The sequence below is a fragment of the Canariomyces notabilis genome, assembly GCF_033297395.1.
Source record: "Canariomyces notabilis strain CBS 508.74 unplaced genomic scaffold N656scaffold_15, whole genome shotgun sequence".
Taxonomy (NCBI): Eukaryota; Fungi; Ascomycota; class Sordariomycetes; order Sordariales; family Chaetomiaceae; genus Canariomyces; species Canariomyces notabilis.
In genome coordinates this window covers 92,245-104,213 of record NW_027041837.1, presented here as the reverse complement: position 1 = coordinate 104,213, position 11,969 = coordinate 92,245, and the positions used below count along the sequence as shown (strand labels likewise).

The 11,969-nt window shown below is 55.9% G+C and overlaps 5 protein-coding genes across 5 annotated transcripts; 1 reads left to right on the top strand and 4 right to left on the bottom strand.

The window, feature by feature from the left end:
* Nucleotides 1-995: 995 nt before the first annotated feature.
* On the bottom strand, nucleotides 996-1,853 carry N656DRAFT_711856 (transcription initiation factor IIE, beta subunit; the record flags this gene model as incomplete). Its single annotated transcript, XM_064811768.1, has 1 exon — nucleotides 996-1,853. One exon carries the CDS (start codon nucleotides 1,851-1,853, stop codon nucleotides 996-998), a length of 858 nt encoding a protein of 285 aa, XP_064668862.1.
* A 998-nt stretch (nucleotides 1,854-2,851) lies between these two features.
* N656DRAFT_769393 (cytochrome b5) lies at nucleotides 2,852-3,500 on the bottom strand (the record flags this gene model as incomplete). The annotated part of the gene is made up of 3 exons (XM_064813702.1): nucleotides 2,852-3,025; nucleotides 3,107-3,233; nucleotides 3,385-3,500. 3 exons carry the CDS (start codon nucleotides 3,498-3,500, stop codon nucleotides 2,852-2,854), a joined length of 417 nt encoding a protein of 138 aa, XP_064668861.1.
* Nucleotides 3,501-4,517: 1,017 nt separating this feature from the next.
* On the bottom strand, nucleotides 4,518-5,571 carry N656DRAFT_711670 (subunits of heterodimeric actin filament capping protein Capz; the record flags this gene model as incomplete). The annotated part of the gene is made up of 5 exons (XM_064811756.1): nucleotides 4,518-4,869; nucleotides 4,921-5,058; nucleotides 5,117-5,375; nucleotides 5,415-5,433; nucleotides 5,515-5,571. 5 exons carry the CDS (start codon nucleotides 5,569-5,571, stop codon nucleotides 4,518-4,520), a joined length of 825 nt encoding a protein of 274 aa, XP_064668860.1.
* Nucleotides 5,572-5,991: 420 nt separating this feature from the next.
* Nucleotides 5,992-7,681, bottom strand: N656DRAFT_780535 (thiamine diphosphate-binding protein). The gene has a single exon (XM_064815397.1). The coding sequence runs from the start codon at nucleotides 7,291-7,293 to the stop codon at nucleotides 6,073-6,075; it is 1,221 nt and encodes a 406-aa protein (XP_064668859.1). The 5' UTR covers nucleotides 7,294-7,681; the 3' UTR covers nucleotides 5,992-6,072.
* A 268-nt stretch (nucleotides 7,682-7,949) lies between these two features.
* On the top strand, nucleotides 7,950-10,798 carry N656DRAFT_152946 (glycoside hydrolase family 5 protein). The gene is made up of 2 exons (XM_064808676.1): nucleotides 7,950-8,813; nucleotides 8,865-10,798. Exons 1-2 carry the CDS (start codon nucleotides 8,054-8,056, stop codon nucleotides 10,325-10,327), a joined length of 2,223 nt encoding a protein of 740 aa, XP_064668858.1. The 5' UTR covers nucleotides 7,950-8,053; the 3' UTR covers nucleotides 10,328-10,798.
* The last annotated feature ends 1,171 nt before the right edge of the window (nucleotides 10,799-11,969 follow it).

Genomic DNA, 11,969 nt, shown 5'->3' with positions numbered 1-11,969 from the left:
GAGTGCAAGGAAAATACGACTCTCTTTTGGAAGAGGTTCCATTGTGTGTTGTGGGAGTAATACAGTGATTGAGTTGGGTGGTTGTAAATGGGAGAAAAGTGCGCAACTCGTTATGCTGCGCAACTCGTTATGCAGGTAAGTTAGTGTTCTATACATTGCACTATCTGTCCCTGGATTTTGTCCCGTCCCTGGATTTTGTAGCCAACTGTCTTGATAGTGGCCCCTTAATGGAAGAAGCTCGGGCCAACGGGTATTATGGACTTTGACTACTGCCTTAGTAAATTAACACACCGTCTGCTGAACGGGTCTACGGTGGTGAACTAGTATCAGGTTGTTCTCTCCTGCTATGCTTCATTGCAGCAAAAGCCGGCCGTAACTACATGTGTCGCGATCCCCTTTTGCAGGAGATTGTCGCTCACCGGACAGAAGAGGGTGGGTTTAGGTGGTGAAGCCCATAAGATTGCGAAAGGGGGATGCGGAGAGATGGTGCGAGGAAATGGGAATGGAGAAGCCGGACTTTCTCGAGAAAGGGACGGTCGAAGGCTGAAGCAGGCAGTAAATCGTGCATAACTTCAAGGGCGGGATTGACCGTAGTCAAACTGGTAAGTCAAACTGGTATTCTTCCGATCAAATATCAATAGTTCTACCAGCCAAGCCAACCACCCAACCCGATGAATCCGAGAACGTCCAGTTCAGAGCCTTTGAAGGCCTTCAGGACTTGCCTGAACGTAACGTATCAGTAGACACCCAACGCCAAGTCGTCAATCTCGGGTTTGCCCTTGAATATCACCCGCTCTATAAGCCAGACCCAAAGCAGAATGCCAGCGGTATGCTTTTCAGCCGCTAGTGTGAACGAATCCACAGCCGAACCTCCCGTCCGTTGCCCCCAGCGCCATCCCAATGCCAGATGTGTCGTTGAATAGAAGGAAAAAGAGTACACGCGCGCCTCTTGGGCATTTGCCCTCCTGGCCTTGGATTGCCCCTGTGACCGCCGCTCACTTCTTCATGTGACTATAATCCTTGAGAAGATCTTGCATGTGGTCATTTGTCGACTTTCCGGTGCGGCGCTGCGTCCGCTTCTTCTTCTTGTCCACCTTGGGCGCCTGCATTGCCTTGAGGCGGGGGTCCTCGGAAGCGGGCTTCTGCTGCGCCGTCAGGAGCCGGTGCACGATATTCTCAACGCTCGGCACCTCGACCCTGGCCCACATGAGCCTGAACTGCGGGTCGACCGCGTGAAACAGGCTAGCATCATCGAGCCAGATGTTCCTCGCGGAGCCATCCTTCTTTGCCCGCACCACAAGTATCTTGTGCTCGGCCTCCAGCTCGTTAATCGCCGTTTCGCAATCCGGCCAGCCATCCTTCAAGTCCTTGACGCTGACCGCGCTCGCGTCAGTCTTCTTCTGCAGGTATGCCAGCAGCTGCGTCTTGTTCTTGACGTTGGGGATCGTCGGCCGGTGCAGGTAGGTCCCCGACCGCCATGTCTGCTCGCTCAGTTCCGGGTCGGGTATCCACTGGATCTGCGGATGGCGACGCATCTGCTCGACAAAGAACTCCTGGTCCTGTTCCGGACGGGCTGTCAGTGACAAATAGCCCAGCACATCCTGGTAGCCCTGTGGCTCGTCCTTGCCGCGCAGCCACGAGACGGCGTAGGCCATCTGCGAGACGATGCTGTCGCCGGTGCCCGTCAGGGCCGGCTGCGAAAAGACAATGTTGGACGGCGTGTCGCGGTCTTTGCGGGGCGTGCTGCTGCCGGCGGCGGCGGCCGAGGTCGTCGAGCCGACCGAGGGCGACGGCGAAGGTGGAGCGAGAGTGCGCTTGACGCCCCCGCCAAGTTTGGACGCGGCCGACGCCATGCCGCTCACAAACGACGCCTGCTGGCGCTCGAATGCGTTCGACATGTTGCCGTGTCTCTTTCGCTTTTCGCCGCGGTGCTTTTCGGGCGGTGTTGCGGACGACGGTCCAGGTTTGCTGGAGGGAATCGAGGATGCCATCCTGCTGCGAAAGACGACGAATGAAAGTGGGAGAGCGGATGCCAAGAATGGGGCTGACCGACAGCTCCTGCCAGCAGCTGGCGCGCGGGTGCCGGACGGAAATATCGTAGCAATTCGAAATCGGCTGTTGGTGCGGTTCTACGCAATTGGGTGGTTTGTGGAAAATGAGTTGAACTCAAGAATTGGGTGAGAATGTCATTTACTGCGAATCATGTTTGGGGAAGGAACCTCAGTACACTGGCGCATAATAATCTGATAGTGTTTGTAGAAGTTTAAAAGCTCGTGCAATGGCGAAATAATGGCGGCTTTTGTTGGGCTTGTCTCCTTGGATTAGATGTATTGACTATTGAGCGACAAAGAACGAACCGAGCTAGAGGTCAAAGAACAAGTCGGTCACTGCGCAAGAAGCTTGTCAACTTGGCGGCGATTACAATGAAGTCTATTAACCTATTTGCAAGTTCCTAGCATGCGCCGCCTCGGAACCCTATTCTACCAAATGCAATGGTAGCTGCTCGCTTGCCTGCACGCTTGCCTCGCCTGATAAACCAGCACGATAAGTAGAATACTGAGAGACATAGATACCATCCAGCCTCAACCCAACTCCGCCTGTTGAAGAAAGAAGCGGCCGCCAGCCCCGCCAGGCACTGCTGTTGCTCCCAAATGCATGGTCGCCTGGTTGTAGTAGACACCCATCCAAGAGTAGCTGAGATCACCGGGCCAAGATGATAGCTGGGGGGGGGAACACAATGGGTCGATCCTCACGGATAGCCGCCGCGTCGTACAACATTGCTGAGAAGATGTTGCCCAACTAACTCGCTATCATTTCCATAACTCCGTTCCTCCGGTTGTGGGCCACCAGTTTAAGCGCTCTGGACAGCCTGCTGTTGCTGCAGGTACTGGTAGGCACCAAATGCGGCCAGCCCACCGAGGAGGACAATAGCATACAGACCGATACCGAGCCCGGTGGCGTTGGAGGTGTTGGCTGGCGGAGCGACCGCGCCGGGAATGGGGGCCTTGGGCTTGGGATCGCCGGGCTACAGACGGAAAGGAAAGTTAGCATGCAGAAGTTCTGTCACCAGGTGCATCTAGTCCAAGGCGCGGCAGAGGAGACTTACGTTGCGCTTCAGGTTCCCGATCAGGAGCTGCTCGAGCGTCTCACGGGCCTCATCGCTGTGGCCGACATCCTCGAAGGCCTCAGTGGCATCCTGGCCGGCAACGTCGAGCAAAACCTCCTCACCACCGCTGTTTAGGTATCTTCGTCAGCATACGCGAAGTTTTGGGGCGGCGTTGCGTTGCGGGATGCGGGGGAAAAAAAGCCGAATGGAGGCTCTTCGGTTGATATGATATGCGGGCAGCAGGCAGGCAGGCGGTCTGCAAGCAATTGACCACTTACGGGTGCTCGTCCACAAACTTGCTAACGTCGTATACCTTGTCGTGGATGACAACGTAGAGATCCTTCTTGGTGTTGTGCTCGGCAACATCCTGGTAGGTGAGCTCCTTGGAGGCCATCTTGACTGTGTTGTCGGGGAGGATTGAAGTCTCGGGGATTTCTTCTCTGAACAACTGTTTGTTAGCACGATACGCGCAACCGGATTTGACAGTCGCCGCCTGCTCCGGCGATTGACCAGGCGGACACACCGGAATTCGGAGACTCGGGCACGACGGATGATCGACTGCGTGTGGGCGGCGACGGTGGGTTAGAATTGAGTGAGTGAGGAGGGAAGGTGAAAAGGAAAAGGAGGTCAAGGTTCCGGCACGGCGATGGATGTGCCCGGGCGAGATAGGCGGAAGTAACAGCTTTTCAGACCCCTGGGAGGGAAGGTAATTCTGGCTAGCGGACCCCGATGGGCGTCCCCGGCCTGGCATGGAAACCCCAAAAATGCGGCATGAACCAATCAGCAGCCGTCAAAATCAGGCAATCTTCCTCCTGATTCGTCCGCCGCAGTAACTATGTGGCTCGACTTTTCGGAGCGTCGACTTGGTCGGGGCCCGAACAAGCGACATGGATGGCAATTGCATGTCAGTCAGCAGAGGCGCAGCGGGCCATCTTCGACGATATTGCCGGGATGATCCTCTGTGTGGTGGGCGATTTGACGGCGACCGTTTTCCGGGATGTCGAATTGTGCCTGGCACTGACAATGGCCTTTATACGAAGATCCAAGGACTTGACTCTTGTGCGCTACGCCGATTCCCCGCCCCGTTTCGTTTGCACATCGGATGTGGATGCGCGCATCGGGAACTTCCTCTTTCTTACTCCGTACTTCGTATCCGTACCTACCTGTTACCGGAATCCGGAACCTTGCCGGAAAGTGGTACTTGTACATACATCGCTAGGCTTTCCATACCTTACACGTAAGGTAGCGTTATGGGTATTGAAATCGGAATTGCCGTCTCCTTTGTCTCTAGTTAGTTTTGCTATAGATATTTCATTCATTGACCAGTTTCTTCATGTCTCTACGATGTAGATGTACGGAGGTAATGACTGGCCAACCACCAAGTGCGCGAACAACTGGCAATAACTGCCGGCTATCTCCTCGCCGCACCACCCCCACCAATGTCTTGCCCAAGGCGATAGCCGGCAACCTTATCCCACTCAATCTTTTGCCTTGTAACGGGCAACTGTCTTCTTAGGGCCTTGAAGGCGCCTTCGCTCAAACTTGTAAAACTTCTGTTCAGCTCCTCCTGATACTTCTTCTCACCCGTGGCAATATCCTTGGCGATGCCTGCTCCGGTCACAGACGACAAGGATGCGGATACAGCCTTGTTGGTCAGGAGCCGAACGTTGCCATCCTCGTAGTAATGCACGTCAACCTTGATCGAGCCGTCGAGAGAGTTCGAGGAGGGATCGAAAATGTAGAGCGAGCGCCAGCGCCCATTCCTGCCGCACCGGTTAGTCCAGGGGAGCACCAGGGACATATGCTAGCCATACCAGAAGTTACTCGGGCTATACTTGTTTGCGACAATGATGATGGCGACCTTCGAGTCGTTCTCTATCGGGTAGGCTCCATAGGCGCCGTTCGCAAAGTGCTCCTTGACATAGGCCGAGAGTCCCTTCAGCGTCGATTTTCTAACGCTCGGCATCAGCATCCCACCCACGACGGCCTGGGACATAGTTGCCGACCCACATCAAGTCTGCCTGTGCGCTCTCCAGTACGTGGCTCTGGACCGCGCTGGGTTTCTGTGTGGTATGGTCGAACGCGAAGCTCGAGGAGCTCTCAACATCGTAGTATCGGCCATCGCCCAGGGAGTTGTATGAGCTGAGAATGACGTGCTGGCTGCTCCCCGGGAGCAAGACCGTCCTGAATTGCTCCTCGTTGTACTTCTTGAACGCTGGGCCTAGCTCGTTGACCAGGTTTGGACGTGAAGCCGTTAGGGTTTTGATGTCTATGGGGTGGAGCGGTTAGGATATGCTACGCGTTGCACGGTAGGATCGTAGACATGCCTGCAAGTACATCAGCGAGCTGGAGTCGAACTGGTTAGCATGATGCCCGTTTTTGAAGCTTGCTTGGGCATTTCGGCCTACCTCTCCTGGTGGAGCCTTTTCCACGAAGGACGAGACAATTGCTTTTGGGGTCGACATGGCCCCCAGTTGAAGAGACGCAGAGAATGCTAACGGGACCTAGGGTTCTGCTGATTTGAAATGGAGACTACCCTAAGCAATAATCTGAGCCCTGATGCAGTTGTTGGCGGTCACTGATCGAGGAAGTTTGTTGAAACCGAGAGTGCGGGGCAACGAGTGGGATGCTACCGATAGAGCGCCAAGACAGGGGGGAAGTTATCTGGCACCCAGCAAACCTGCCTGTTTCCATGCATTATCCCCATCTCTCTTTCACAACTCAGCTCAACCTAGGTAGAGGCAGGACAGAGAAGAGCTTTAGATGAAACTTCCATTTGATTTGCACCCAGTATGCCAGATGAGGGCTCTCATTCCATCGTTTTTCTACTGGTAAACTCGCATGCTGACCCCCAGCTTATCTCAACGCCGCGCTTGTGCTACTGATGCTCTCTTTAGGTATACCTCCTCATGCCTTCGCTCAATAATTCAGCACCTTCTTAATATGGTCATATATTCCTGTTGAAGTCAGCATGCGACGACCATACCCCTTAGCAGACGGGGAGACGTACTAGCAACATCGGGAGCATTGAACGCTTCATACAAAAGCGGAGTGTGTATGCTCCATCCAGCAACCCGAGCGACGGGAGCCTCCAACCTGATGAAGGTTTCGGGATCTTCCTGAATCGCGGCCGCCACTTCGGCTCCAACGCCAGCATTAACCATGGCTTCGTGCACAACGATGCATCGCCCCGTCTTCCGGACGCTTTGGAATACGCATTCCTTGTCCCAAGGGTAGATTGTTCGGAGGTCGATCAGCTCTACTGAGATGCCGAGATCGCGCTCAGCCTGCTCGAGCGCCGCCCTGCACTTGTAGAGCGGCTGACCGTAGGAAACAATGGTCACATCTGACCCCTGCTTCAACACCTCAGCCTTGGATAGCGGCAGCGTATACGGCGCGGTCGGGACCTGTTCGACCGCCGCCCGGTAAAGTATCTTGGGCTCCATGAAGATGCAGGGATCGTTGCTGCGGATCGCCGACAACAGCAACCCCTTGGCCTGAAGTGGCGACCTGGGCATGATGACGCGCAGACCGGGTATGTGTGTAAACAAGCTCTCGGGCGACTGGGAGTGGTAGAGAGCGCCGTGGCCCACACCACCACACGGCATCCGGACGGTCAGGCCGCCCGCGCTCCGTCCGCAGGCCCCGTCGCGGTAGCGGAACTTTGCCGCCTCGTTGACTAGCTGGTCAAAGGCCGGATAGACGTAGTCGGCAAACTGTATCTCGGCGACGGGCCGCATGCCTTCGGCCGCGGCGCCAATCGCGAAGCCCATGATGCCCTGTTCCGTGAGAGGCGTGTTGAAGACGCGGTCGCCCCCGAACGTCTCGGCCAACTTGCTTGTGCAGCGAAAGACACCCCCAAAGGCGACGTCCTCGCCGAATATCAAGACTGATTCATCCTCGGCCAAAGCGGTAGACAAAGCGTCGTTGATGGCCTGGAAGAGGTTCATACGTTTCGTCGTGCCATTGCGGGCCTCGGGCGGCAACTCAGGGTTGCTCAGTGCCGATTCTGGGGAGTGAGCTAACAGGGGAGTTGTTGAATAATCGGTCGGGAGATTCAGCTTCGCGTTCGCAGGATGGGTCGAGTACTGTCGCGAACGGGAGATGACGGCCGGGGCGGATGAACGCCAAGGGAGAGACGTTCGGGTGAGTGCCCTCGACAACGGACGAATTGATGCACCGTTCATCGTTCCCTGAAATCAGGATAGGCTTTGCATCGTCTATCTCGCGAATAGTAACTGCATTGCCAGAGAAAGCCAGAATTGGGAACGGGCATCGCAACGGAGTTGGGGGGGAAATGACGGTACATAGGAAGTTGTCGGCTTGCTGCGGCTTTGTAGAACCAGGCTCTTGTCCGCCAGGCACCGCACTGCGCCGAGGGATGTCTCTCCCCGCTCGAGCCCTGCAAGCCACTCAAGCGGCCCGGCAGCCGTGGCACATAAACCACGGATGATTCGACTTCATCAGTCTAACATATACCGAATACCGGATGACAGCTGGAAAATATATCAGATGACTGGTCACGAAGAAAGAATATATGGAAATTCAGGAACGTCCCATGGTTCCGATTCTGCAACCCGCAGTGACTTGTCTCGATGACGTACGAGGTTTTACACGCCAAGACCAATCAGAACCTCGTGGCAAGTGTTGCCCGGCCAACAACCCCCAATCTTTACTTCAGCTTTCGCACAGGATTCATGAATCCAACGAATGCGCCGCTTCAAGCTTGACCCATTGAACGAAGACTCGTGGCCTGTAAAGTTTGCACCGACATTCGAACATTCAGAACTCGACGTTGCGCCTGACATCCACTGTGTAATGCACCAGAATTTGACATTCCAGCCCGCTTCAGCAATGCATTCCTAATTTGCCGCCACAAACCACGCAGCAAAGGTTGTTCCGTGAGGTGCATATAAGAGAGAGGAGGAAAAGAAGACGAAATATCCAATGCCGCGCGATCCCTCCGCGGCTCGCCATTCCCGGGACCGCGAGCGCGAGCGCGAACGCCGCCACCGCCGCCACTCTGTTTCGCAAGGAGCAGGAGGAGAAGCGGGGAGAGAGGAGGACGGAGACGACTACCGCCTGGAACGGCGCACAAAGCGGCGGCGTCGCCCAAGCACCAGTGCCCCTCCGGGAAGGGACAGGGACCATCACGCGCGTGCCGCGTCGGCCTCGGAGGGCGGCAGCGGGTCGGCCGGGGGGTCGCACGTTCTTTCGACGGCGGCGTTGGCGAGGCTGAACCAAGCTAATGCGAGCGCAAAGCCGAGGAGTGGTGAAGGAGGGGGCGGGGATGGAGCGAGGAATGAGAGGCGAAGGGATAGGGAACGAGACAGGACTAGGAAAAGGGAACGGGAAATGGAAAGGGAAAGGGAAAGGGAGAGAGAGTTGCTAGTAGCTGCCAGGCGACAGCGCGATAGGGAAAGGGAGAGGGACCGGAGCAGAGGCTATGAGAGAGTAAGAGGGTTGCCCGAATGGAATGAGGCTGAGGATGGGTACCGGATATATCGTGATCGGGAGAGAGAAAAGAGGAAGAGTAAGAGGGTGGTCAGCGGGGCGGTGTTGGAGGAAGGGAGAGGAGGCGGTGGAAAGGGATGGAGAGGTCTCAGGGGCGGCGCGGGAGGAAGCAGTGACGACAGTTTGATGCGGGAAAAGGGAGGACTATATGCGGGCAAGAAGCTGCCGTGGTACAAGCAGAAGAAGAAGCTGTGTAAGTCTCGCTCGAGAAGACTGACATTTGTGTTTTTACTGACAGCGACAGGGATCCTGATCGGGGTCTGCGTGGTTCTGCTCATCATCATTATTATCGTCGCCGCGGTGGTCGTCCCTCAAACCGGGCAAAGTAACAATGACGCCGCGGAAGACAGCAAAAGCGGCTTCTCCGGGATTGCACCAGGGAGCATCCCAGCGGACGCACCGTCGTGGTTGAATCCGTTCGTCTGGCAAGACACGACCGACTTCAACCTGACATATACCGACGAGACGGTTGGCGATCTGCCTGTCATGGGGCTCAACATAAGCTGGGAGGACTCGGCAAAGGCCAACGAACATGTTCCAGCGCTGAGCGAACCGTGGGGCGACTACGCGAAGCGGCCGGCGCGAGGCGTAAACGTGGGCGGTTGGCTCTCCATCGAGCCCTTCATCACACCCTCGCTCTTTGAGTACGACTCTCGCATGGGCATCGTGGATGAGTACACGCTCTGCAAGTACCTTGGTCCGCGATGCGAGAGCACGCTCGAGAAGCACTATGCAACCTTTGTGACGGAGGACACATTCCGAGAGATTGCAGATGCCGGACTGGACCACGTACGCATCCCCTTCTCGTACTGGGCGGTCCAGACCTACGACGGCGATCCCTACCTTTTCCGCACCTCGTGGCGCTACCTGCTGCGGGCCATTGAGTGGTGCCGCCGCTACGGACTACGCGTTAACCTGGATGTCCACGGCCTGCCGGGCAGCCAGAACGGATGGAACCACAGCGGCCGGCTCGGCACTATCGGCTGGTTCAACGGCACCGACGGGGCGACCAATGCCAAGCGCTCCCTCGAGATCCACGACCGCCTCTCCAAGTTCTTCGCCCAGCCACGCTACAAAAACATCATAACCCACTACGGCCTTGCCAACGAGCCCCGCATGACCTACCTCTCGGTCCAGGACGTCAACGGGTGGACGGAGCAGGCGTACAACCTGGTGCGCAAGAACGGGGTCAGCGACGCCATCGTTGTCTTTGGCGACGGCTTCCGCGGGCTGGACAACTGGCAAGGGGAGCTGACCAACCTGGACCGGGCGGCGCTCGACGTGCACCAGTACGTCATCTTCAACATCAACCAGATCGCATACAACCACTCGGAAAAGGTGCGGTACGCCTGCGAGGGGTGGACCGAGCAGACGCTTCAGAGCATGAACCGTGCGACGGGGTTCGGCCCCACGCTTGTGGCTGAGTGGTCGCAGGCCGACACGGACTGCGCCAAGCACCTGACCAACGTCGGATGGGGCAACCGGTGGACGGGCACGCTGCTTACGGGGGACCCGTCCACCGATATGACGACGCCGCGGTGTCCCACGATGGACAACCGGTGTAGCTGCGACCAGGCCAACGCGCCGGCCAGCCAGTGGAGCGGGCCGTACAAGACGTTCCTGAGGATGTTTGCCGAGGCGCAAATGTCGAGCTTTGAAAAGGGGTGGGGCTGGTTCTATTGGGTTTGGGACACTGAGGATGCGTGAGTAACTCCTCGTTCTTTTTTGTTGCCTTTTTTTGCTCGACCAACACGCTGGTCTAAAAGAGTGACTGTTTTGCTGACTGATTCTGGGAACGGGCAGACCTCAGTGGAGCTACAAAAAGGGGCGGGAGGCGGGAGTGCTACCAGCCAAGGCCTATGAGAGGGACTTCGACTGCGACTTATCCAAGATTCCGAGCTTTTCGGATCTGCCCGAATATTATTAGGTGGTTTAGTCTGTGTCTTCGCTTTCGTCAGGCGTTTTGGAGTTGGGGCAGCGGACGGGAGTGATGATGGAGTGCATTTGTAAGCGCAGAGCGTCATGAACGGATGAAAGCACGCATGGATGAACAGAATTTGCATGGTGGTTTGACTTTGGGGTGCATTGCACAGGACGTGGGCGGTTGGGATGACCAGGTGTAAATGACAGATAGTTACGAGAGCATAGACATTCTCACAATTGCAGGGAAAGACGCATGTATAGAACGAGCCAAAAATCGTGTGATACCTGTCCAATGTTTAGCATCAATGTTGTCGGAGCAGGCGCCAGGGCCGGGCACAGACGAACGGGACAGACCGTACTCTCCGAACATCGGCCCGGGTGAATTTCACGTTAGCCCCGAAAAGGATCTTACCGAGCCGAATGGCCCCCGACATGACGTGCAGCTGTGCAATCCTGCGTCTGATCAAGCACAGAAACACGAACTTCAATGCGGCGATATCTCGGGGAACACTTGTCTTATCACCGAGATACATACCTAACGTTAGTAGAAACAGAGTGGCATTCGCGACTACTGCGTTCTCGCTTGCCCCGTCAGCGTCGCAGTAGTCGTCAGTCCAACCGCCTACCCGTGCGTTAGGAAGCTGCGATGTGCCGAGCCCGTGTCCTCTGTTCTTCTCCACAACGAGCTTGACCTCCGCTTCTCCGCGTCTGTTGCTCTGCTTCAAACCTGTCATTGGGCCGATCGCGCCTTTGAAGCACCCCACATCCTTTTACAATTCTAGCAGCATTTTGTCGTTCTAGGGCATTCATCATCTCGTAATCCAACAACGGGTCATCCGGTCATCTGGTCATCTTTTCCCGGTTGTTGGTTACCTGAGTGAGGAAAAGCCTTTTTCCTCAGACCCATCATCAAGCCACCCTCGTTGATGTCATAGCCACGATACGTTTTATCCAAGTGCTGACACTTACTTACATGATGAGCATCTCTATGTCCTTTTCTTATGTCTTACTACTTCAACTCACCTACATTGGATGCCTACCCAATCGGTGAGTATTCACGGTGACTATTCCCTGACAGATGGATCCTGTCATGGATAGTTGCCGGCAGGGCATGCTCCGCTTGAACTTACCGGGTCCCATTCCGCAAAGGGGTTTTGGAGGAGTCATGACAACCATGGGTTTGGAAATGACACCCTATCTCCGTCCCATCTCCACGTTGGGTCGTAGCATCGAAACCAGGGTCCCAAGCTGTTTAAAAAGCTCCTAGGCGCGTCTTCCCTTACGTTTGCCCCTGGCCTCGGCCTTGTCTGGGCAACCTCGAGCATGGAATTGATGTCATTCATTCAACCTGAGCTTTGAACATCTGTGATTGTTGTTTGACATAGCTGCTTGAACTAACCTTGACTCAACCATCGTCGGCCGGAAA